The sequence below is a fragment of the Macrotis lagotis genome, chromosome 3 (assembly GCF_037893015.1).
Source record: "Macrotis lagotis isolate mMagLag1 chromosome 3, bilby.v1.9.chrom.fasta, whole genome shotgun sequence".
Classification (NCBI taxonomy): domain Eukaryota; kingdom Metazoa; phylum Chordata; class Mammalia; order Peramelemorphia; family Peramelidae; genus Macrotis; species Macrotis lagotis.
In genome coordinates, this window is record NC_133660.1 from 149,814,286 (window position 1) to 149,838,163 (window position 23,878).

The window sequence follows — 23,878 nt, forward strand, 5'->3', positions numbered from 1 at the left end:
AAATTCTTTTTTTTTTCCTAAGAGTTCAAATATCTAGAATGTTGCTGGGAATTCTAAGCTCACTAACTCATCTTTTTGTAGAATTTATATTGATCCTTTTGACAGTCACCACAGTTTTTTTCCCCCTCTCATCTTAATGAACCTATGAACTTTTCAAAAGTCACCACAAAATTTAATATCCACTAAGTTCTTTCATAAACTTGAGATAGAATTAGTCTTTGTTTGATGACTGGAAATGATTAAGGATAGCTGCATGTTCTCTTAACTTATTTTATTTTTCAATTCCCTGTTCACTCTTACCCCTATCCTCACATGGAAGATTGTTCTCCAACTCCTCTGTTTGGCATTGAAAGTTCTTCATAAATTTATGATACCTTTCCAGTCTTTAATTCCTTCCCTTACACAGGTAGTTCCCATATACCTGTAAAAATCTGACTGTCTCTCCACTTTTTAGTTTCTCTGGTTTTTTTTTTTCAAGATTTCAGCTTGGATTCCACCTTCTATAAGAGATGTTTCCCAGTCCCAAGGGTGTGTGAAAGTTGAAGGGAGTGCCTTCTGCTAATAATGTGTTGTCTCATCAGATTATTTTAATCTAAATTGCTTATATCTGGTTTGATACTCTAGAGATATGTTTTGAGTCAATCTAATGTATATATTGCTTTCTACAGTTTTCCTTATACTCTCTCTCTCTTTAGTGCATAGATGTACTTATAGCTGTAGGAATAGCCCCATAATTTTATCTTTAGGAAGATATTAATCTCAAGTAAACCTCCCGATTATACCTAGGCTGATTTCAGAGTGGATTTTTTCCCTTTCATTTTCAAAATTTCCATTCATAGAATTTTGGACTTCAGACTAGTAATGCTGATTTTTCTTTTGTTTATTTTAAAGAGATTACTACTCCTGTGAGGATATACTTTGCTTATAAAATTTTAAATTTACTTAAGAATTCACCACAATTCATATTGTAAAATACTTGAACATAAGGCTCATACTTTTTATTATCAATATATAATAAGACAGTTAACTTTTAAGATAGATGAATTAAATTCTTTTGGGCAAATAGCATTTATCCACTTGTTCAGGATAGAGATAATATATGTAACTTATCAAAGGACTTAGTCATGCTTAAAAGGTTTATCTTGATTTCATTTACAAGAAAATATATTTTCCCAAAGGAGTGCTGTTTTCAATTACTTTTAAATTCTGATTTTTGTTAATAGGTGTTAGAGGAAAAAAACAAAATTATTATAAGAATTGTTTTGCTAAAAATTATTAAAATATGAATATGGCCTCACTTTTTCTCATCTATGAATATATGTCTAAAATTTGTTACTTATTTAACAGAGTTGATGTGGGTTTATGCAAAATGTTTTAAAATTCTGAATATCCCATAAGTGTCTATTATACTACTATTATTACAACTTTCTAAGCAATGCTTATTGTTATATTAAATATCATTTTAATTATCATCTTCATTCACTGTTTCTCTTTCAGCAGTCGCAGCCTCTAGCGATCAAAGCCAGATTCCTATAATTGCTGTATCTGTTACAGTGGGAGTTATTTTGCTAGCTGTGGTTATTGGTTTCCTCCTCAGTGGAAGGTAAGTGAGAAAGCTATGATCTTGACCTTTGTAGATTTTTTCCGTAAGTTTGATCAGATTTATTTTGTTTCCTGATATGCACATCTTGTCACAAAACATACAGATTGTATAAAAATGATGTACTTCATAAAATGGATATATTTACCAGATCTTACTTTGACCATGCACACCTATTTTTCAGTCACACAAATTGTTAATTCCTATGTGTTCTAGATCCAGAAAATAGTTCACCTGGATCAGGTTGTCCTTTTCGCCTTAATGTGTTTGTTCCAGGTAACCTAATGTGATTTCTACTTTTGAGAGGGAAAGATCAAGATTTTTTGTTTGGTTTTGTTTTAGAACTCTTGTCTGAGTGATTAGTTCATCTTGAATGGGGGGCTCCATTGAATTGGGTAATGTTCAGGGCTGCTATTGGTGTCTTAACAGAAACAGAAAGATAAACAATCATTCTAAAGTAACAAGCAGTCTACTCCTTGAAGTTGATTGACAAAATAGAGAACAGCTGGGTAGCAGATGGTTTTCATGACTAAGTTTCCTTCAGCTCACAAATGATTTCAACTTAACAGTATCATCATTGAGATTCAGTGATCTTATATGAGTCTGATTTTATGTTTATGTCTATTGAAGTTGTTTTATATACATATATATACATATATATGTATTAAACCCTCCATTAAATGTTTCTAGTATGTATTTGCTATCATTATAAATGACAGGGCAACATGGAGGAAGATATTCAATATCATAATATATAAATTTCATCCATAATTACTTTTAACTTCATATAAGTCACCCTTTAGGTTTTAGCATAGTATTTGTCTCCTACCAGTAAACCAGATAGTGTGATGTAATAGAGTGCTGAATATGGAGTCAGAGGATTTGAGTTTGATTCTGGAATCAGCTACCTGTATGACCTGGGGCAAATAATATCTCTAAGTCTCAGTTAACTGATCTGTTAAATGAGAGTGGTGCAATAGATAAGCAATAAGGTCTTTTGCAGCTCTGATCAATGATGCAGTGAATCTATCTGACTGTCCTCCTTTCCCAACCATATATACATGTAGTAAATTTGCATTCCTTTCAATGATCCTCCATGGTATAAGCTATTCACTTGGAAAGTTTGAGAACAGAGTCTTCAAAAAAAAGCTTAATGAAAGTTCCTTCATGGAAAAATTTAAATCTGTATGAAATTGTTAGGTTCCCCAAAACTCCTATTAAAGGATTGATATGAACATGGATTTTTACAGTTTGACCTCAATAAAACACATAAATGTATAGAATTTGGAATTTACAATAGGATGCTTCTTATAGGCAGCATAGATTTATTTTCACATATCCAAATTGCATTGAGAAAAAACATGTTATTCTTATTTAATTCACAAAATGTACTGTGTACTTAAAATTAATAATATTCATTCATTGCTTTTTCAGAAGCACACCCATTATTTTTTTTTATTTTTTCTTTCCTTCCTCCCAAGCACATATTATTAGAAAGCAGTTACTTTTCACAAAAGCAGTCACAGAATATTAAAGAAATAGCCTTTCTCACTATTGGAAAGCATTTGTTTTGTGTTGTTTAAATAAGAACAATTCCTCCCTATTAGCTTCATGAAGTGCAATCACAGATCATTCCTTTTAATTGTGTGAGAGAGAAATGAATATATACACTGATCTTTTTTTTTGAAGAGTACTACTGAGTTTTACACCTTCATCAAAATCAAACAAAGAACTGGGAGAAAGACCCTTCCAGCATCCTGCTTCTGAGTGATTTAAAGACTGAATTGATTAAATTAAGGAAAGTAGTAATATATTCAATCCTCCCCCTCTGCCCCCCCCAGAAAGGAGTAAGTATTGATTTTTTCAACAAGTATTTCCTAAGCAGCGAACCAAGTTTCTCTGTCTTCTCCTTTTTTTTTTGACAGTCTCCACATATCATAAACCAAGAGAATATAGAATATTCTGAAATCATAAAATCTAGGTCAAAGGGAAATTTAAAAAAACAGAACTTTAAAATAAATTTTAAATGAAAAAAAAGTTGCCTTAAGTAAAGGACCTAGACAAAAAGAGTTCAGGCCCTTCCAAATGTAGCCGCTGGCTACTTGGGTTCAATTCTGCCTATGAAGAATCATTATTCAGACTGGGAAAGCATGGGTGGAAATAAAACAAAAAATCTATTTAAAAGGTTACAAGACATAGGGAGGAAGAATCATTATTCAGACTGGGAAAGCATGGGTGGAAATAAAACAAAAATTTATTAAAAAGGTTACAAGACATATGAAGGGCTAGAGAGAGAGAAAGAGAGAGATAAAAGAACAGCCAAGCAGCCTCCTCTGTCCTCAAAGAAGACTGCCAGCCCAGAACTGGAGTCCAGCTCAGATTTTTATGTCTTGCAAAAGGTGAACTCCCTTCCCTTATACTGGATCTGGAATTAGGTAGAGGGTAAAGCCCAAGGAGATCAGGATACAAATTTTACATTAAATAATGGTACTTTAAGAAAGGGGAGGCTCCCACCCAAGATTACAATTATTTCTTTACAATCCTAATTCTCTACTTCAAGTCAATTTACATCTCAAGAGTCAATTTACATCTCCACTCAAATTCTTTAGGTTACATTCAAATTCTCTACTCCTCCCCCCCCCCCCCCAGTCAACCCCAGAACATCTCCACCCAAGTTCTACATTCACAATTCTCTTTATCTTTCCCCTTCATCACCAGTCCCTGGTTTTGTCCTTTGTCACTGGATGAACATTCATTCACTTACCTGAAAATTTTAAAACATTTAGCTTAAATTAGTTTTTGAAAAATTACCTTAAACTTTTTTCTTTTTTGATTATTCAAGGAAATGACCCTCTCTCTCCCTCCTACATTTGTTCAATTTCAGTTAAGAAAGATTATTTTTTTATTGGGTGATTTAAGAGCCCTATCTTTACTTCCCTTCAAAACATAAAGGAAAAAAACACATTTTATTTCTATTCTGTCTTTGCTGATGCCTTATCACAAGAGTCTTCAGATTTGTGTGTTTCAGATGCTTCCTGACCCTGGCTGGCATCCTAAGACACCAATCATACTGCCTTTGCCCTTTTGCTAGGACCTTCTCCTTAAATTTCTACTGGAAAAAAATGGTCAGAATTCCTCCTTCAATTTTGCCCCCAGTGTTATTATTTTAAGTGCTTTCCTCCCCACCTCCCTAAACTGTTTCCTTGAAAGATTATACTCCAGGTGAAACTGAGTTTTAAATGACTCTGCTTCTGTTTCTGATTCTCTTCCCATGTAAGTTTATTTCTTTATTCATGTATTTGGGTTCAGATATATTCAAAAGGCTAAGGGGATTGGAATCTCAGTTTATGACTAAGCTGTATTTCTACTTACTAGATGAGTTATTGAGATTCCTAAATCTCTCTGAACTTCAGTTTCCCCACATAAAATATAGGGCTAATACTTATACTACTTACCTCAACTTCAAGGTATTGCTGTGAGCAAAATACTCTACAATCCCCAAATTATAATATAAATGAGAATAATTATTATAATCCATATGGGGATAAACTTTTAACTATTGTTGTCTATTTAACACTATGTTAGCTTGTTGAATTAACACCTGCTGCCTAGCAAAGCCACAAATTTGAAAGGAATCAGACAAATTTTATTCAGGAGAAATTAGAAAGAAAATTAAAAAGATATTAAAAAGCCCAATGACTGTTAGTTGCCATAGGGTAAAATTGGATAACTTAAGGTCACCATTTCCCTGTAGAAAAAGGGTAAGACATATTAAAGAAATAATAGTTGCCATAAGTGGAATTGAAGAAAATTGAAGGAAAAATTTACCTACTGCTGTGTTATCTGTTTAGCTATCTTTGTTTTTTGTTGTTCAGTGGTGTGGAACTCTTTATGATCTCATTTGAGGTTTTGTTTGTGAAGATATTGCAGTGCTTTGCCATTTCCTTTACCAGTTCATTTCTACAGATGAAGAAACTGAGGCAAAAAAGGTTAAGGGACTTCTCCAGGGTCACACAGCTAGTAAGTTTCTGAGACTAGACTTGAACTCAGAGAGATGAGTCTTCCTGACTCCAGCCACACTTCATCCATTGTGCCACCTTAGATGCCCTTGTATTTGTCTTAGTGCCTGCATTTTTGGTGTAAGTTAACTCTTTGTGAAAAAGGACAGTTAATTTATCATATAATAAAAATGGTTACCTGCCTTTAATAAGGAAATTTTATTAGGAGAAAACTAAATTAAGGGTATTTTTTGCTCCTTAGATAATTCCATTGCAAAAGAACAAGATAGTTTTCATTGCAGATATTGTCTTGAAAGGTAAACAGCATAATAGAACAAGACCTTTAATAAGGTAATGACTATATGCATGTATGTGTTTGAATGTGGTATTGGTATATTACAGGAACAGAGACAAATATCGAGAACGTGTTTTTTTCTATATCATAACTGAATCTGAGATGCTGTAAGGTACTTTCTTTTTTTCTACTTTTCTTTCACTGCTTTATAAAGATATTTGCCTTGCTAGGAGAATAACATCTAACAAAGTAATATAAGCTTTCAAAAATACCAATACGTGGGGAGAAAATAAGTATGTTTTTTTCTCAGGTATAATTCTTACAAATAAATTGGTCCAAATTATTCTCACAAAACACTTATGGCTCAAACTGAAACAGTCTTAGACTTCGTTGCTGATGATACCATGTACCTTTAGTAAGAAAAGATCAAGGGCTTATACTTTTATCAGAAATAATGTGACATGAAACTTTCATTTTTTTCATTCATGTTTTAATGCTGGTTCAGAATTCTAAGGGGGAGAATTTGCAAAATAGGAGCATAATCTTCAGGCAATAACCCTGTACCTTCCTCTACTTAGGCACATTATTTAGTATTTTCTTTATAAATACTCTATCAGGCAACATGGCCTTCACTGCTGAAGCACAAATCCCATGGCACAGAAGTCATTGACACTGAGAGCCTTAGACCACAAAAATTAGAAATTAAAATGATAGCCTATCTCCTTCTTGCTAATGGAGAAAGATTTTCCCCCATGGTTATTTCTCTATATTATATTTTTTCAATAACTACAGAATAGAGCTTCTTAATTTTAAAATCTAATATATTTCTCCATTCAGAATTTTTATCTGATGTTTCTCCCTCATTTTCCTTTGCCTCACTTTATTCATTTATTCATGACTTTTTGCAGCATTTGGCTCTTTGGACATTTGAAAATTCATGCAGAAACTCTCACAAAATTGGCAAAGTTATAAACTCAAGAAATTGTGTGATATATTTAAGGGAATAACCCCAGAAAACATTTTCTTAAGAAACAAAAATAAAAATGAGGCAAGAAAACACAGAGAAACAGAATAATCTCTGTATTTACTAATCCTACACCATTTTCCCCTCTCCAAAATCAACATCTATAGACTAACCAGTCAGGAGGTTCCATACTCTTTCTTATGTGTATATGAGCAGGGTATGGGCTTCACTTAAAAAAGAAATGCATTTCAAATTAATGAAGCTCAGCCAGGGAGCTTGACATAAAGAAATCTAGACATTTAGATCAAAACATCATTGGCTATCATTATAGCTGAGAGACAGAGAGAGAGAGAGAGAGGCAGAGAGACTTGCAAATATTGAAGAAAGCATAGCTACAATATTTGTCAGTTACAAGGAGTTCTATCTTCATTGGTTAATTGATATTGCTAGGTTGATTTTTTTTGCCTGATTTAGAAATGTATCAAAGAATTTACAATTACTTATTTCTTTTTTTATTTTCAATTTTATTTAAGTCTATGGGGTTGTGACTTTCCCAAAGTTTGAAGTCAATTATTAAGTGTCTGAGGTTAGATTTGAACTCAGATCCTCCTGACTCTGAGCCTGTTGCTCTATCCACTACACCACCTAACTGCCCCAAAGAATTTATAATTAAAAAATAATACCAGTGCTCATCAGGACTAGACCCTTCATTTAATCATAACATAGTATAATTATGCCAGGATTTTCTCCACCATTTAGCAAAATACTTCAGGCTTGGCTGGAAATACAGGTTAGAGTCCAAATAATGGAACTGATGTCTAATTAAGGGAAGTTTCAAAGCCAACTAAATGGCAGAGCTGAAATTTGTATTCAGGACTTCTGATTCCAAATTCAGTGAAATTTTGTAATCTAGAATGGATAAATAATTTGGTTTAAGTTTATGCTCTGATACTAGAAAGTCTGAAATATGATAGCATTTGATCAGTAGAATTTATATAAGAACTAAATAGCTTAAAAAGAAAAAAGGTTTAATCAGTCTTATATTTTACATTCAAAATAGATTATAATCTGTAACAATTGTTCATTGAAATAGTTACTCTTCTTGATTTTTATTAGCAGTAGATTAATATCCTTGAATATCTTCTGAAGTGATAGAGTTCATCTAATATTAATTTCTTGAATGGCATAATATCCTTGATCAAGGTTAGTTTGATATTCCCATCTCAAGACTTACTGAAAATAGAGACATTTTAAAATAATGACCATATTTTATATAAAGCTTTCAAATTTACAAAGTGATTTAGATATATTAAATCATTGAATGGCACAATGCACCTGTTTGGTGGAATTCTTTGCTCCATTATATAGATGAGGAAACTGAGTAAAAGGAGTGAAACCATCCATTGACAAGCAGTTATTCAAAGCTGAGTGTGCATTTGAACTTGAAATTTTCATATTTTAAATCCAATATTACAGGTGTTGTTTAAAGTTTTAGTATATTATCTCCCCAAATCCCTGGCTAATTTCAAAAAGGATACCTTCATTATGCTTTAGCATAACAGTAACTTCTTAATGAACACCCAAATTCTTTCTGGTTGTATGTCTGACACACTTTCTGTGGGATCCTGGTCATAAAACAGTTTTCCTTCAAGTTAAAAAATTATGCAATAAATTGAAATAAAATAACAGAGATTATTGTTTTGATGACCTACTTATTTTTAATATCAAATGAAGCTTAAACAAAATGGTCTATGCTTTTCAAAGGAATTGCCACTATCATAGAAAAGGTGCAATTCAGAGTCCAAAAGGAAGAGAGAGTCATATAAATAGTAAAGTCCTTAGCTATTCTTAATGAATAAAGCTATCTAATTGACCAAGAATATTTAAGGAACTCAAATGAGATATGTAAGCACTTTAAAACTTTGATGTGACAATTCATTTAAGCTAAGAAAAAAAAGAGTAAAATATACCTATTGTGCAGATTTTAGTAATCATTTTGATGGACAACTTCCAGATTAGCATTAGATGGTCATTGAAAATAGACAATGGTTTAAGATCATTGTTGCAGGAGAAAGGCTTGGATTGCATTGAAGAAATAGCATTAAAAATATCTTTTTAGCATTCCGAGCATTTTGAAACAAGGTTTATCTATTTATCTCAGCGATTTGTCTAGTGATGTTATAGCACAATATAAAAAGGAACACTGCAATTTGAAGATAGTACAAAAGATAATAAAAGGGTGAAAAACAGCTATTAAACTATTACAATAGGAGGGGGGGCGGAGCCAGGATGGAGGCATGAAGGCAGCATTTCCTGAGAACTCTGACCCCCCCCCCCCCAAACCCATTTTGGCTTTAGCCAAAATTTAGCGGGGCAGAACCCACAGAAAGACTGAGTGATACATTTTCCCAGTCCAAGGTAACTTAGAACTTCTGCGGGAAAGGTGTGCTTCACCAGGACCAGGGGTTGGAAAAAAGCCCAGGCACAGCCCAGCCCAGCCCAGCCCAGCCCAGAAATCACCAGCAACAGCTTGAAGGGGAGGTAAGAGAACTCTGCTGCACCTGGGTGAGTGTGGAGTGAGGAACACAGGCTGCAGAATCTGCAGCAAGAATTTGGAGAAAGTAGCCTTCACTCCTAGAGATGGTAAGGGAAGTCTGCAGAGATTTCTCTGCTCTCCCTGGGGTAGAAGTCTGCTGTTTGCCTATACTCACATATTGCAGTTTGGGCTTCCATACTAAATAACCAAGCTGGATCTCTCCTTATAGCCCTAGGGCAGAGGGTAGTGCTGTGGTCATCTACATATCAAAGCACAGGCTAGAGAGCATAAGACCTTGGAGGAACAAAGGTCCCAGTGGGGTGTCCCCCCCAAAAAAACTAATCCCCAAAACCTTGGAAGTTCTGCAAATTAGTCTTGGGCTGAGGAAATGAGTAAACAACAGAAAAAGAAGAATCTGACCACAAAGAATTACTTTAGTCCCATGGAAGATCAAAACACATACTCAGATGATGACAAAATTGAAGCTTCCAAAGCCTCAAAGAGAAATAGAAAATGGGCTCAGATTATGGGTGAGCTCAAAACAGACTTTGGAAAGCAATTAAGGGGGACTCCTAGGTGGTGCAGTGAATAGAGCACCAGCCCTGGAGTCAGGAGTACCTGAGTTCAACACCAGCCTCAGACACTTAATAATTACCTAGCTGTGTGGCCTTGGGCAAGCCACTTAACCCCATTTGCCTTCCAAAAAAAAGAAAAGAAAGAAAAGCAATTAAGGGAGGTAGAGGAAAAATTGGGAGGAGAAATGAGAAAGATGCAGATAAAAATCATGAAAACCAAATCAAAAGATTGGTGAAAGACATACAAAAAATAGTGAAGAAAATGATACATTAAAAACCAGTTTAGGCCTAATGGAAAAAGTAAAACAAAAGGCAAATGAGGAGAATTCCTTAAAAAGCAGAATTGGCCAGCTGGAAAAGGAGATACAAAAGCTCTCTGAAGAAAATAACTCCTTCAAATGCAAAATGGAACTAAAAGAAGCTGATGACTTTTCGAGAAATTAGGAAGAAATAAAACTCTTCCAAAAAAGCCAAAAATTAGAAGAAAATGTGAAATATGTCATTGGAAAAACAACGGACCTTGGAAAGATCCAGAAGAAATAATTTTAAAATTATTGCACTATCTGAAAGCCACCACTTCGAGAAGAACCTAGACTTCATTTTTCAAGAAATAATACAGCAAAATTGCCCTGAGATCCTAGAAGCTGAGGGTAAAATAGAAATCGAGAGAATTCACCAGTCGCCCCCTGAAAGGGATCCCAAAAGAAAAACTTCCAGGAATATTATAGCCAAATTCCAAAACTCCCAAATCAAAGAGAAAAATTCTAAAAGTTGCCAGAAACAGACAATTCAACTACTGAGGCTCCATAGACAAGATTACATAGGATCTGGCAGCATCTACATTAAGGGCTTGTAGGGGTTGGAATATGATATTTTGGAAGACAAAAGATCTTGGTTTACAACCGAGAATCAACTACCCAGCAAAACTGAACATCTTCTTTCAGGAGAAAAGATGAACTTTCAATGAAACAGGGGATTTTTAAACTTTCCTATCTAGACAACCAGAGCTGAACAAAAAGTTTGGTCTCCAAGTGCAGGACTCTGGTAAATCCTAAAGGCAGTAGAAGAGAGGGACTAACTATGAGGAACTTGATGATGTTGAACTCTTTCTATTCCTGCATGGGAAGAAGATATTGGTAACTCATTTCTCATTTATAAAAGCTGTTAGAAGGAGCATATATAGACAGGACCAGGAAGGAGTGGAATATAAAGGTATGATGTGGTAAAGGGATGGCGTCAGTGGGCGATAGGGGAAAGTACTGGGAGGAAGGAAAAGGAGTTGAAGAAGAAGCTGAGAGATTTCTCATAAGAACAAGAAAAAGCTTTTTCAATGGAGTGGAGGGGGGGTGTGAATGCAATGGGGAATGAGTGAGCCTTCATTCTCATCAGAAATGGCTCAGGGAGGAAATGACATATGTACTTAATAGGGTGAGGAAATCTGTCTTGCCCTGGAGAAGGATGGGAGGAAAGGTACAAGATGAGGGGGAAATGGGGGGAGGGAAGGGTGGAATAGGTGATAGAAGAGAGGGAAGATCAAGGGAGAGAGTACTCAGATGCAACACACTTTTGGACAGGACCAGGATGAAAGGAAAGAGAGAGAATAGAAAAATTGAGAGTAGGGAGAAATAGAGTGGAGGTACAGCTAGTAATAGCAGCTGAGGGAAAAATATTGAAGCAACTTCTCTGGTGGACTTATGATAAAGAAAGTAACTCACCCCAGAAACAGAAATCTGTGTTCAGATTTCAACACAGACTGAAGTACATTTTCTCTCTTTCTCTCTCTCTATTCTTGAGGTTTCCCATCTTCTTGGGGGGAGGGGGTTTATGTTTATTCTTATGTTTACTTTTATAACATTCAGTTTACATCAATGTATGGCATAGAAACATGTAGAGACTTTCAGAGAGCGATCTGTGGGGGGGGAAGGGAGGAGGGGGAAAATTGTAGAATTCAGAGCATTGCAAAAAAATGATGGATACATATTACTATTGTATATAATTGGAAAAAATTAAATTAAATTAAATTAAAAAAGATATTACAATAGGGTCAGCTAGGTGACACAGGGGCAGGCCCTAGAGCGGGAGGACCTGAGTTCAAATCCCACCCCAGACACTTCATAATTGCCTAGCTTTGTGACCTTGGACAAGTCACTTAACCCCATTGCTTTGCAAAAGTTAAAAAAAATTATATATATATATATATATATATATGCATATATACACACATACATATATTACAATAAATGCTGGATTGCAGAGAAGCTTTGTTATGGATATAATAAATGAATGATATACTCTTTATATAACCCCAAAATAATGAATATACACATATGTGTATATATATATATATATATATATTTATACATACATTTATGAACTTAAGAAAATATTTATGTCCTTGATATACACCTGGCTGTGTGCTAAACCTTGATGATACAAATACTTATAAGGAATATATTGCTACTGTCAGAGCACTTTGTGTTTGTATATGTATATACATACATACATATACATTCTTACATATATATGTATATATGCAATCAAGTTTTGAAGTTCTTTTTTTTCCCCTCCTTCCCATCTTCCCCAATCCACTGGGGAGATGAGGAGGTAGAAAGGAAAAAAAGAAGAAAGAAAAAGAAAGAAATTAAGAAAGAATAAAAGAAAGAAAGAGAAAGAAAGGAAAAAAGAACACAAAAAGAGAGAGAGAAAGAAGAAATGGAAAAGGGATGAAGGAGAGAAAGGAAGGCAGATGGGACAGAAAGATGAGGAAGTGAGTGAGGAAATGAGAAAGAGAAAAAGAAGAGTTCTTGTATCATCTACGCATAGTCAAACAAACAAGTTTCATTGATCTTCTCCAAAAGTGTGTTTTTAATACCTCACAGTCAATCATTTCCTCTGTCTCAAGTTAGGTGTTCCTCACAAGTCCTATAGAATCATGACTGGTTATGTTCTTGTTCAGAGTTCTTAATTAGAAGATATAGGGAAATGCTTTCCAGATAGAATTTTTTGTAGTAAAAATCAGAGAGAAATACTGATTGGAGTAAAAAAAAAAGAAAGTATCAAGATATTATCTTGATAAGAATATTATTTTCAATTTGATTTCTTTTCTCTAAATTAGAATTTGAAAAAAGGAAGGAAAGAGCATTATGGTAGGAAAATGTTGTGTTGTCATAGAACAAGGCAATATTGATCTAAATTCACTATTCCTCATTCTACATCATAGTGTTGAGACCTTTAGTTCTGAAGAGTTAAAGGTTTAGCTACAGTGAACATGGTCTGAACATGGCATAGATGTAGCTTTGGGGCCTCACACTAAACAAAATCTGAATAAAGAATAGATTATTTATATAGTGAGAATGATGAACAGTGAAAGGTTTCTATGCCTTGCAATTAGAAGATACTTCAAGATAGGTTCCTGGTCAAGTGAATGAACTCCCTTCTGGGTAGGACATTCACTAGAGTAACATAGGAGTGGTAGGCATTGAAGGGTGACAGTCTGCATTTTAGAGATATCTTCTTCATTGAGATCACAAACTTATTAGAATTTTGGGGTTCCTTTTTATGGATATATATTGTATACATTCATTGAAAATTTATACCCATTATCAGACCTGAGAGAATATAATTTGCTATTATCTAAAGATATTGACAATATAATATGCTATATAGTGTGAAAAGAATGAAAGTAAATCTACTATTATTCAGGTATCTAACATACCTTTCGCTGTGAAACTTACTCTAGAGTAATTATTTTTAATCTCTTACAAAGACATTTAAGAATTATAGAGTGATGGATCACTATGCAGTTGTTAAATTATTTCCATAGACAAAGAATTAGCCAACATCATAAAATATCTGATAGTGATCTGTGGTGGTTTTTTTTTCCTTTCAAGAAATTAATCCATTGGAATTACACTTTAAGCTATTGTGCTATTTGGAAATCTACATTCACTGATTAAGCTATAGTTTCATGATAACATAAAATAACTGGCATGTCTTCAGTAAAAAATAGTTTATTACTATTAGATGAACATAACAAATATACTCATTTCTATGGCATACTGTAATAGTTTTAGTTTTTCTCTTATTAATAGCAAAACTGAAAAGTTCCTTATGATATTCTGATTTGAGATTATCTGCCATATTGATTTAAGACATTTGATTTTTTTTGTTTAGGAAACTATTTAGTGTTTCTTCCATTATTTTATATATGCATTTATTTATTTACTCTAATATAGTTAATAATAAACATAAAGGAGTGATAAGATGAAAACAAGAAAACTTTTTCTATGAATACAATTAATGACTGTTTGAGTGCTTCGTTCTTCTCATACTTATTTCCCTAAAGATGCTAATGAGCGCAGCCCAATTAAATTTCCTTGATTTGTGTGTACTTCTACATTGGGGCTTGTGTAATTTCCATTTCTTCAGATTGAATTTTGAATAATGATATTGTCAGACCAATCTGAAATCTGAATTCATAGGATCAAAAGAACATAAAGGAAAAGGTTAAAAAATTGAAGCATCTTTAATTTCATATAAATATTTTTTCCTAAACAAGTAATTCTAATGCTCTAGTCATCTGATTCCTTGCTATATCTTATTAGTCTAAATTCTGCAATATATTTCATTTTTTCCCCCTTCTCTCCTCTCACATAGCTAATTCTTCATTTCTCTCACCTAGGTTATGACAGTAGCCTTTCTCTAACAAGAATGTCTTCTAAAACAGAGTGGACAGGTTATTATTCAATTTTGATTGAAAACCTCCAATCAAGACAGTACACTGCATCTTAAGGCAACTCTTCCTACTTTTTAAAAGCTTTAATTAATTCCCTCACATTTAAATTAATGTAAAATATTCCTTTTTGCACATTGAATTGAAAGGTTTTTTAAACTAAAAGGAAAGAAGAAAACTGTATATTCATGTTCCACAGTTTAGATACCATAGAGAGCAATGAGAGAGCAGAAATAATAATAATTATGGAGATAACCAAATGTTCTAGGAGGAAAAAAATTCAAAAGGTTAGTATTAAATCTATGGCCTCAGATGTTTATACAAATGTATCAAGCAGGAATAAAAAGCAAGACATATCAAAGATTCAAAGAAAGAAAAATGTGTTTGCATGTGTCTAACTGAGGTTCTGAAATTAGACCTCTGACTGAAATACTTATGAACACATGTATGTGTGTATATATATATATATATATAATAACACATTTTTGCATATATTTATTTATTTCAAAGCTATTTAATTTCTGGGCCACCTTTAGAAATGTTTAGTTTTTGGTACTTTGAGTACTAAATAATGATAATAATAAGAGCAATAGAAGCAATAGCAATAATAACCCTCTTTTATTCTCAGAATACTATTTTAAATGTATAAAATAAAGCAACATAAGATCAAGAATATTATTAGTTATCAAAATATGCACAAACATAAAACTATGCATGTTCAGGCATGCATTGGAGGACAAATAAAATTAAAGTCTGGGTTGAATTTTACAAAGAAAAAGTAGTTGTATGGAAATGTAATGAGCTAGCCATGTTATTCTGTATTGAATCAGATTGAAAAACTGTTCTGAAATTGATTGTGACATCCCTGAGATTAAAAATTAAGTCAGCATCCTGGTTTACACCTTATTAAAATGACTTACATTTTTCTGTGTAGTAAATCAATCCACCTTTGTTCTTAGCAAATCCTGTTGCTAGGAAAAAAAACAATTCAGCCACATTCTTTTCAGTAAGTGCTCCTGTGAGTTGTATTTGAAAACAATCCATTTGAAAATATCCATTGCTTTGTTAAGTTAAATGTGCTTTAGAAATAAATGGATAAGAGGCAGCTAGGTGGTGCAGTGAATAGGGCACTACCCCTGAAGTCAGCAGGAACTAAGTTCAAATGTGACCTCAGTCACTTAATAATTGCCTAGTCATGTGACCTTGGACAAGTCACTTAACCACAATGCCATAAATAAGTAAACTTTTTTAAAAAAGTAAGTAGATGCTATCCTTGAATGACTGACCTACAAGGTAATAATGGAAAGCCTAAGAGATGATGCAGACATGGCTTACATTTGTGGATTTTGAAATTTAGAGTGATCAAGAGACTTTAGAATGTATAGAGCTATAGGGGAACTAATTTTCTGAATCAAATTTTTGCTCCTCACAGAGTGTCATTTTCCCAAAAATAGTGATTATTCTTTATTCTAAGAAGTAAAAAGAAAAAAACCCTAAATTTTTATCTAATCTTTCATCTACTTGTAAATGATACTTGAATCTTGTCTCTTAGAAGAAAATGTGAAATATTTCATTGGAAAAACAACATACCTTGAAAAGATCCAGAAGAAATAATTTAAAATTTTTATTAATTAATAAATAAATTTTATTAATATTTTTTTAAAAATAATTTTATTAGTAATTAATGACTTTTATTTTAAAATTTTCCCTTTCAACTAATAATTTTTTATTTCTAAGTAGATTGATTCAAATGAAAGATTTTATATAATGTAGGAAAAAATGAATTCAATTCAGTTAAATTCATGATAAATTCCAGAAATTATGCTTGGCACTAGAGCTACAAAGTTATAAAAATGAGTGTCTATAAACTATAGGAACTATAGTTTTGAAAGAAAGGATACAGCAGTTTCAAAAAGGAAGGAGAACTTATAATTGGACATTTCAAGAAAGGATTCATGTAAAGAATAGAATATGAGCTGATCTCTGAGGAAAGCTATGGATTTCAGACTTATGTATGAGGGGGTTGGGATGAGTAAGGGTAAAAGCATAGGGATAGGAGTTGGTATATAGAAGATGAGGAAAAGCTCAAAGGCTATTTGGACTATAATATAGTATATGAAAGAGATTCATTTTAACTGACTGTTAAGGTATATAAGAAACATTGTGAAGCTGCTTAAATGTCAAGTTGAGAATTTTTCTATTTTATTCTAGAACAAATGTGGAGTCATTGAAGATTCTTGAGGGAGTGGGGGATGCCATGTGATAAGACATGTTTTGAGGATACAAATTTAGTAATAAAAGTGATTGATCACATAGAGAAGAAATAAATGAAGGCAGGGAGACTAATTAGATGATCATTTTTCTGGTCCTGAAAGATACTAGGGAAGGAATTATATGAGTGGATAGAATGCAACCACAAAATATCTTGAAGATTGTAAAGACAAAGAAGTAGATGTGTATATATGGGGTTGAGGGAAGAAGGAAGCTAAAGATGAATATGTTTTTAAATCTTGAAGAGTAGTAAGATAGGGGTAAACCCAAAAAGCAAAAAAATAAATGTATACAGAGGATGGGTTTTGTGAAAATATAATACCAAAGTTTCTAGGGCCATCGAATTTTATTTTCTGCTTTTTATTTTCTCCTCTTACCTATGGAGAGAAGTATTCAGATCTGTAGGTTTCCTATTTGAATTGCTTAATGTTATTCAGAGAATTTGAACATTTGAAGGGACCCCAATATCATCTTGCCCAAACCATTCTCAAAAGGAATAACACTATAAGATACTAAGTTCCTAAAGATGGGGAATCCATCTCCTCCTAACCAACCTTTATTCTGCTTTTGGATAATTCTAATTAAAGAATTATTTTTCCCTGGTATTATTTTCTAACAAAAAGGAGAAAATAAAAACTGAAAAAATTAATATAGCAAAAGCCAAAGGAAAATTCCTAATTGCAACAACTGAGAAATTTCATAATAAAATATAATTAACCATGCTTCCTTCAATGATACAGATTTCCATCCCCTCCATATATTCGGAGATACTTTTTCTAATTTTACTTTGTTACAAGATCAGAGTCCTTGTGAGCATCAGAACTAATGTATAACTTTCAGTTCTCCTATGCAAATAGGATGTAGCATTCTTTATTAGTCTCAGAAATTATTCTTAGATATACTGATGCCTGCTAACAGCAGGGATGTGATACATCCAGAAACATTCATTCCTTAGTAGAGAGCTAGTAGGAGCTCCTGAGTTTTTAACTGAATTGGACAGCAACATAGAGAACTAATATTGCATTTCAAGCTTCATGCTTTCAGTTTTTTTTAACATTTTGACTTTTTCATAATGCAATCCATTTTAATTTTGAACCGATTGATTTGACTTCAAGTATATTGATAAGGCTACTTAGGATCATCTCAAATTCATGGTATACTCAAGGCATCAAGACTTTATTAAATATCAGTTGTATAGAAGACATGGAGAGATATGAAGGTGAAAAGCAACATTGCTGTTAAATAGGCATATATCAAGATAAACCTAAAAATTGACTAATGTTACTGAGAAAACAATATATAAATATTGAAATCTAATATCAATGTGGTATTTGAATGAGAAAAATAGAGTATGCTATTAGAAACAAGTCAGGCAACATCCTTGATTTTACAAAATTAGCTTATTAAAAGCAATTCTTTATTTATGAATTTATAAATAAAGGTGACTGTGAAAAAGAATAAATCAACATGTGCATTGATGTAATACCTACAAGTCATAATAGCTTTTATTTTCACATATTCATCTTTCAAATCTTCAGGAACAAAAGTTAATCCAAACAGATTATAATGTCTAAATAAAATATTTTTGTTATTTTTTAAATATCCAGTAGAATGAGAAAATAGAAAGTCTTTGAACTTAGATGTCAGAATAATAGGGTTAAGATCACCACTTTTCCCCTTACTTGAAATCATGGCAAGTTATATGACCTTTATAAGTTCCAATTTTCTCATTTGTAAAGGGCAGAGAATAGTCAAGAGGAATTTATTGATAATAAAAATAATAACTAAATTTTATATAGTGCTTACTGTGTACTAAGAACTGTATTGAATGCTTCACATATATTACTTATTTTGATCTTTTCAATATTATTGGGATGTAGATAATATTCTCATTTCACTGATGATGAAATTGAGACAGATAAGTGACTTCTCCAGGGACACCCCAATACTGTCTTAGGATGGATTAATATATGCAAGTATTTGATGTTACAAGACACTGTGTTGAGTAATAATTAGATACAAAAAGGAAAAGACAACATCTGCCCTCAAACAGCTTACTTTATACAGAGAGAATCACCATATAAATACATCCTTTCTTATAACATAATGAGAGATTATATGGAATATAGATTCAAAGGTTTAGGAACTAGTAAACTATAGTTACTAGATGAAGTCTTTTACAAAAGGTGGAGTTTAAACTGAATGCTAAAGAAATGGAAAGAAACAAAGGAATGGGGATGAGAAGAATTTTCTGCTTTAAGGAACAGAGAATAGGCCACCATAACTGTATCAGAGTACATAGAGGGGAATACAATATAAGACTGGAAATATAGAAAGAGGCCAAGTTGTGAAGAATTTGAAATGCCAGAATATTATCCTATGAAAGAACATAGAGAAATGATTTATAATTATAAAATTCAACATAAATAAGAAGTGTTCTTATTATGAAAAATGATTTCATTAGGAGTAGCAGATAACCCTTTATAGTTTAAATTTAGCAGAATTTTGGCAAAGGGTCAATGATATATACATAAGAGTAAAATATATTATTTCTTGAATTTTAAACAACTTCAAAAGGTTAATAGAATAGTTTAGAAATGATTCCTTATGTACTTTTCTAAATTAGATAACTTTTAAAGATTAAAGTAGTTTTAACTTAAATTTTGTGAAGTTAGAAGACAATAAAGCCTATGTGTTCAAAAAAGTATAGAACTCTGGCTAAATACTGTGCCTGTTATGTTGGTCAGTTAGTATAAAGGTCTTCCAAGTCCCTTATATCAGTTCAAGTAAACTTTAAGCATCTACTATTTGCAAGGCTAGATACTAAAGATAAAATAAATTAAGACAAAGATCTTCTGTCTCCTGAATGATGTGTTATATTCATATTTCTTTATCAAAACTTTCTGAAAGACAAGACTATTTTCTGAGCTCTAGTTAGATGTTTAAATTATTTTAGATTGATAAAATTGTTGTAAAAGTGAACTGAACTACATTATAAAATAATCCAGAAATTTTTTATAAAGCAAATGCAGTATTTGCTTTCACTTATTTATGGAATCCATATATTTGAGAGAAAATTATTATTCAAATTGGGTTGACTTTTCCATTTAAAAACAGTTGAACTCTTTCTGTGGGCACACTAATTTCCGCAAGATATGACAGGTTATCTCATTTGAAAGGACTAGACATGATCTAGATGTGTGTTCCTGAAAAAAAAATTGCCCCATAATTTTCAGTATATTTGCCAATTCATTTTGTAAATTATTTGTGTAGGACTGGAGGAATTGTTTTCATGATTTATTATCATTCCTGAAGATATTCATCTGTGGAGTAAGCAAAATTCCCTGTGAGGCTTTACACGAACTATTATAGGGAATCACTTTGGACAAATGCATTTTCAGTTTTGTTTTGTTTTTTTTACATATGAAACTAGGTTCATTTAAGCAGTCCACACAATAGAATAAATGGTGAATACTATTAATTACTTTTAAAAAGACAATTGATCATGTTACCATATTTCAAGGAGAAAATATATTGCTTAAGTATATTGGCATAAATATTCCACTTTGTGGGTCCCATGATGATTTTTGTTGCTGTTTACAATTTTTCCCCCCTAGTTCACGCTAATGTTGTCTATTGATTGATTTTATTTGTATTCTCAGAGACAAAGATTAGCTAAACAAATGCAGAATACTCCAGTATTTTCTCATAAAGTCATAGGTTACTATTTCTGATTTCAGAGGTAATCACATAGAAATTGAGACAAATTAACATTTGAAAAAGAATGAAATTGCATATTAATAAACATCATGATCAATATTTAAATTGGTGATATTAAGCACAGTGTAATTTAGCAAGTAGATGGATATTGAAGTTTTGATTTGATTAGCAAACAAAATTTCCAAATGAGGAAACTGTCTCCTAATTCAGGATGATACATTCAGTGAAACTTAAAAGTAGGAAAACATTTCCTAGTTTAAGTAAATTGTCCAGTATCACATAGTCAGAGGCAGGATTTGAACCCAGGTCTTTCAGGATCCAACACAAATATATTATTTTAATATTTCCTAGATGAAGTAACTTTTGTTATTGCTGGTATAATCAATAAAGCTGTAGTGATGGAATGCTTAAATTATTTTAAAATAAAATAAAATTTCTATCTTTATGGGTCAAAAGTTATATCTGAGATATAGGTTTCAGAGAAAGTATAATAACATCCAGGATTAGGGAAAAAAGAAGGAAAAATTGGTATTAAGTACTGGCTTTGAAATCAGAGAACTTGGTCTAATTCAGATCCTTGGGACCTGGGCAAGTCAATTAACATTCTCCAGCTTCAGTTTTTCTATGTGAATAATGAGAAGGCTGGACTAGATATTGTCTTCCAATTTTAAATCAAAGAACATATGAGCTAAAATCCAAGATATTTTATATCCTGGCAGGTGGAAGGAGCTAGTACTAACATTAGTCTTTAATATGTTCTTCCAAGAAATCATTTATCGAAGTTAACAAATTCTGTAAAAATGCCAACACCTCAGAAAACTAAACCAACAGATCATTTGCAGACTCATGTGAGAGTTAATTTAGTGAGATGATCAAATCTAGATTAAGGCTTAGTTAAAAATCAGCATTTTTCATTGAATAGGAATATTGAATGCAAGAAAAAGAAGGAAGGGCAAGTTTAGTAGGGAAGGGCTAGAGAAAAGTTGTAATCTATTGTTAGCAGTATATTTTGATAGAAAGAGGATTTGGGGACTCTGAGGAACTAATTTTGAGTTTAAATTATAAGACATAGTAAATAGTTCTAGTACATTGTACATGGGTCTACAACATGGCTCAGGTGAGCAATTTCACTTCAGAGGGCTTCTGTTTCCTATTAAATGAAAGACTAAATGGATGCTTTCTTCTTAAATTAAATGAGTGATTCTTACACTTATTTATTCAGGACATCTGGTGATCCTCTTAAAATGTTTTTAAATACATGAACTGAAATACAATGTACAAAGGTACATGGGAAAAAAGAACAATTATATTGTAATAATAATAATCAAAATATATTTTTTAAATAAGTATAGAAACCAGCTTCAGAAACCCTAAATTAAATGATCTCTAATGATCGTAACTATTTAAATCCTGTAAACTATGTGCAGGTTCCTGAGAGTCAAGAAAAAGAAGGAATGGAGTAGAAAACAATACAAATCAGGGGAAAAAAGCCGGGGGAGACAAAAGAACTATGACTTATGTGTAAATTTTGTCTATAGTCAGCTGCAGCTGGAATTCCATTTAGTATCTTGATTTAGTTTTCTGAAAGGGTGTTGCATGCAGACGATCTAAGTTTTCCATTTGGCTCTATTACTTTATTCTTGTATTTCTTTGGATAGATCAATGCCAGTATCTTGTCCTTAATTTATGGTGAATGAGTGTGGGTGTGATTTATAAAAGAAATGTTTTCTTATTTTTCTAAATTTTATGATGTCTCTATTATCCTATTAGTCTACAATGTGTGATATATAATAGGAAGAGAATGAACTTTTATAACAACTTCCAATAGCTTTTGGTTATGGATATGCAACTATTTTTTGTTGTTTTTTAACTTTTTAAGGATTGTTGTCCCCGAACTTGATTATTTGAGAAGAAAAAGAGAGCTTCAAATATGAGAGCAAAGTATAATTTGTGGAGAGGAAAATTTTATAGATTTTAGTTTTTCCCTCTAAGGTAATTGCTTTTATAGTTATATGTTCAGAATACTTTACTTTTTATTTCTAGAGAAAATATAATTGGTGTTCATTATATAATGCTTTTATATATGGGTCACTAATATTATTAGTAATATTATTAGTAACAGTATTCTTTATGGGGTTTTTGTATATTTTTTCCTACTTAATCCCATCTTTCTTTATTTTTATATTTTGCCAAAAATAACAGTGCATCAGTCACCCCACAAGAGGAGTGCTGGGCAGGTATATGTCTTAACATCTGGACTACCAATTAGGTCAGAATAAATCAAATACTTTTAAAGCATTATTTGTTTTGTAAAGCAAAAAGAAAAAATTGGAATCTTATAAAATTTAAGGCATTTTCCTAACATTCACAAAGATGTGTGTTGAGTGAAATCATAGAATATTAGAACTCAAATTTTTTTGTGAGTGGTCATCTAGTATGTTAAAAAAGTTAATTTTTGTTATCTGTGCTTTTTCCAAGTTTATACATATTTTGATGTGACAGTTAACTATAATTTCTTTCCATGACCTAGTAGAAAATAATGATTTTAAAAAGTTATTTGAATTTTTATTCTTATTATATAAAGAATATTATTATTATTATTATTATTATTATTATGGAGATGAGCCAGGATAAAGCAAATAATGCAATATAAGCAAATCTTACCTACATATTTTATACAAGCAAAATCCTTGTAAAGGCTATATTTATTCATTAATTCACTTATTATTTAATTATTAATTCACTAATTTAATTTGATTTTTGAAAGGTAATGGGGTCAAGTGACTTGCCCAAGGTCAAACAGCTAGGAAATTATTAAATATCTGAGGTCACATTTGAACTCAGGTCCTCCTGACTCCAGGACCAGTGCTCTATCCACTGCACCAACTAGCTGCCCTGTAAAGGTATTATTTAGATAATATTTGAACAAACAAAAAGTAGTTGAATCATAAAAACAATGAATAATCATTAGTATTGTAGAGAAAATTGGAGGGGCTATCAAACCACTCTCATGCTATAGTAAGAAAATTGAGGTCCATGGGAGTTAATTAAATATACTTAAATATACTACTTAGGTAGTAAGTCGTAGAGCCATGTTTTGAAAACAGATCATCCAAATCCAAAATCAAAATTTTTTTACATTACACTGATTATTTACATTTGATATGGCAATCCTTTATCAACTTTA

General features: G+C 32.3%; 1 protein-coding gene across 2 annotated transcripts in view; it reads left to right on the forward strand.

Moving 5' to 3' along the window:
- Positions 1-23,878, forward strand: part of EPHA5 (EPH receptor A5) — a 567,705-nt gene that overhangs the window by 477,429 nt on the left and 66,398 nt on the right. For both annotated transcript variants that reach the window (XM_074229341.1, XM_074229342.1), the window contains one exon: positions 1,498-1,603. In XM_074229341.1, coding sequence (XP_074085442.1) covers positions 1,498-1,603 — 106 coding nt within the window. The remainder of the gene's footprint in view (positions 1-1,497; positions 1,604-23,878) is intronic.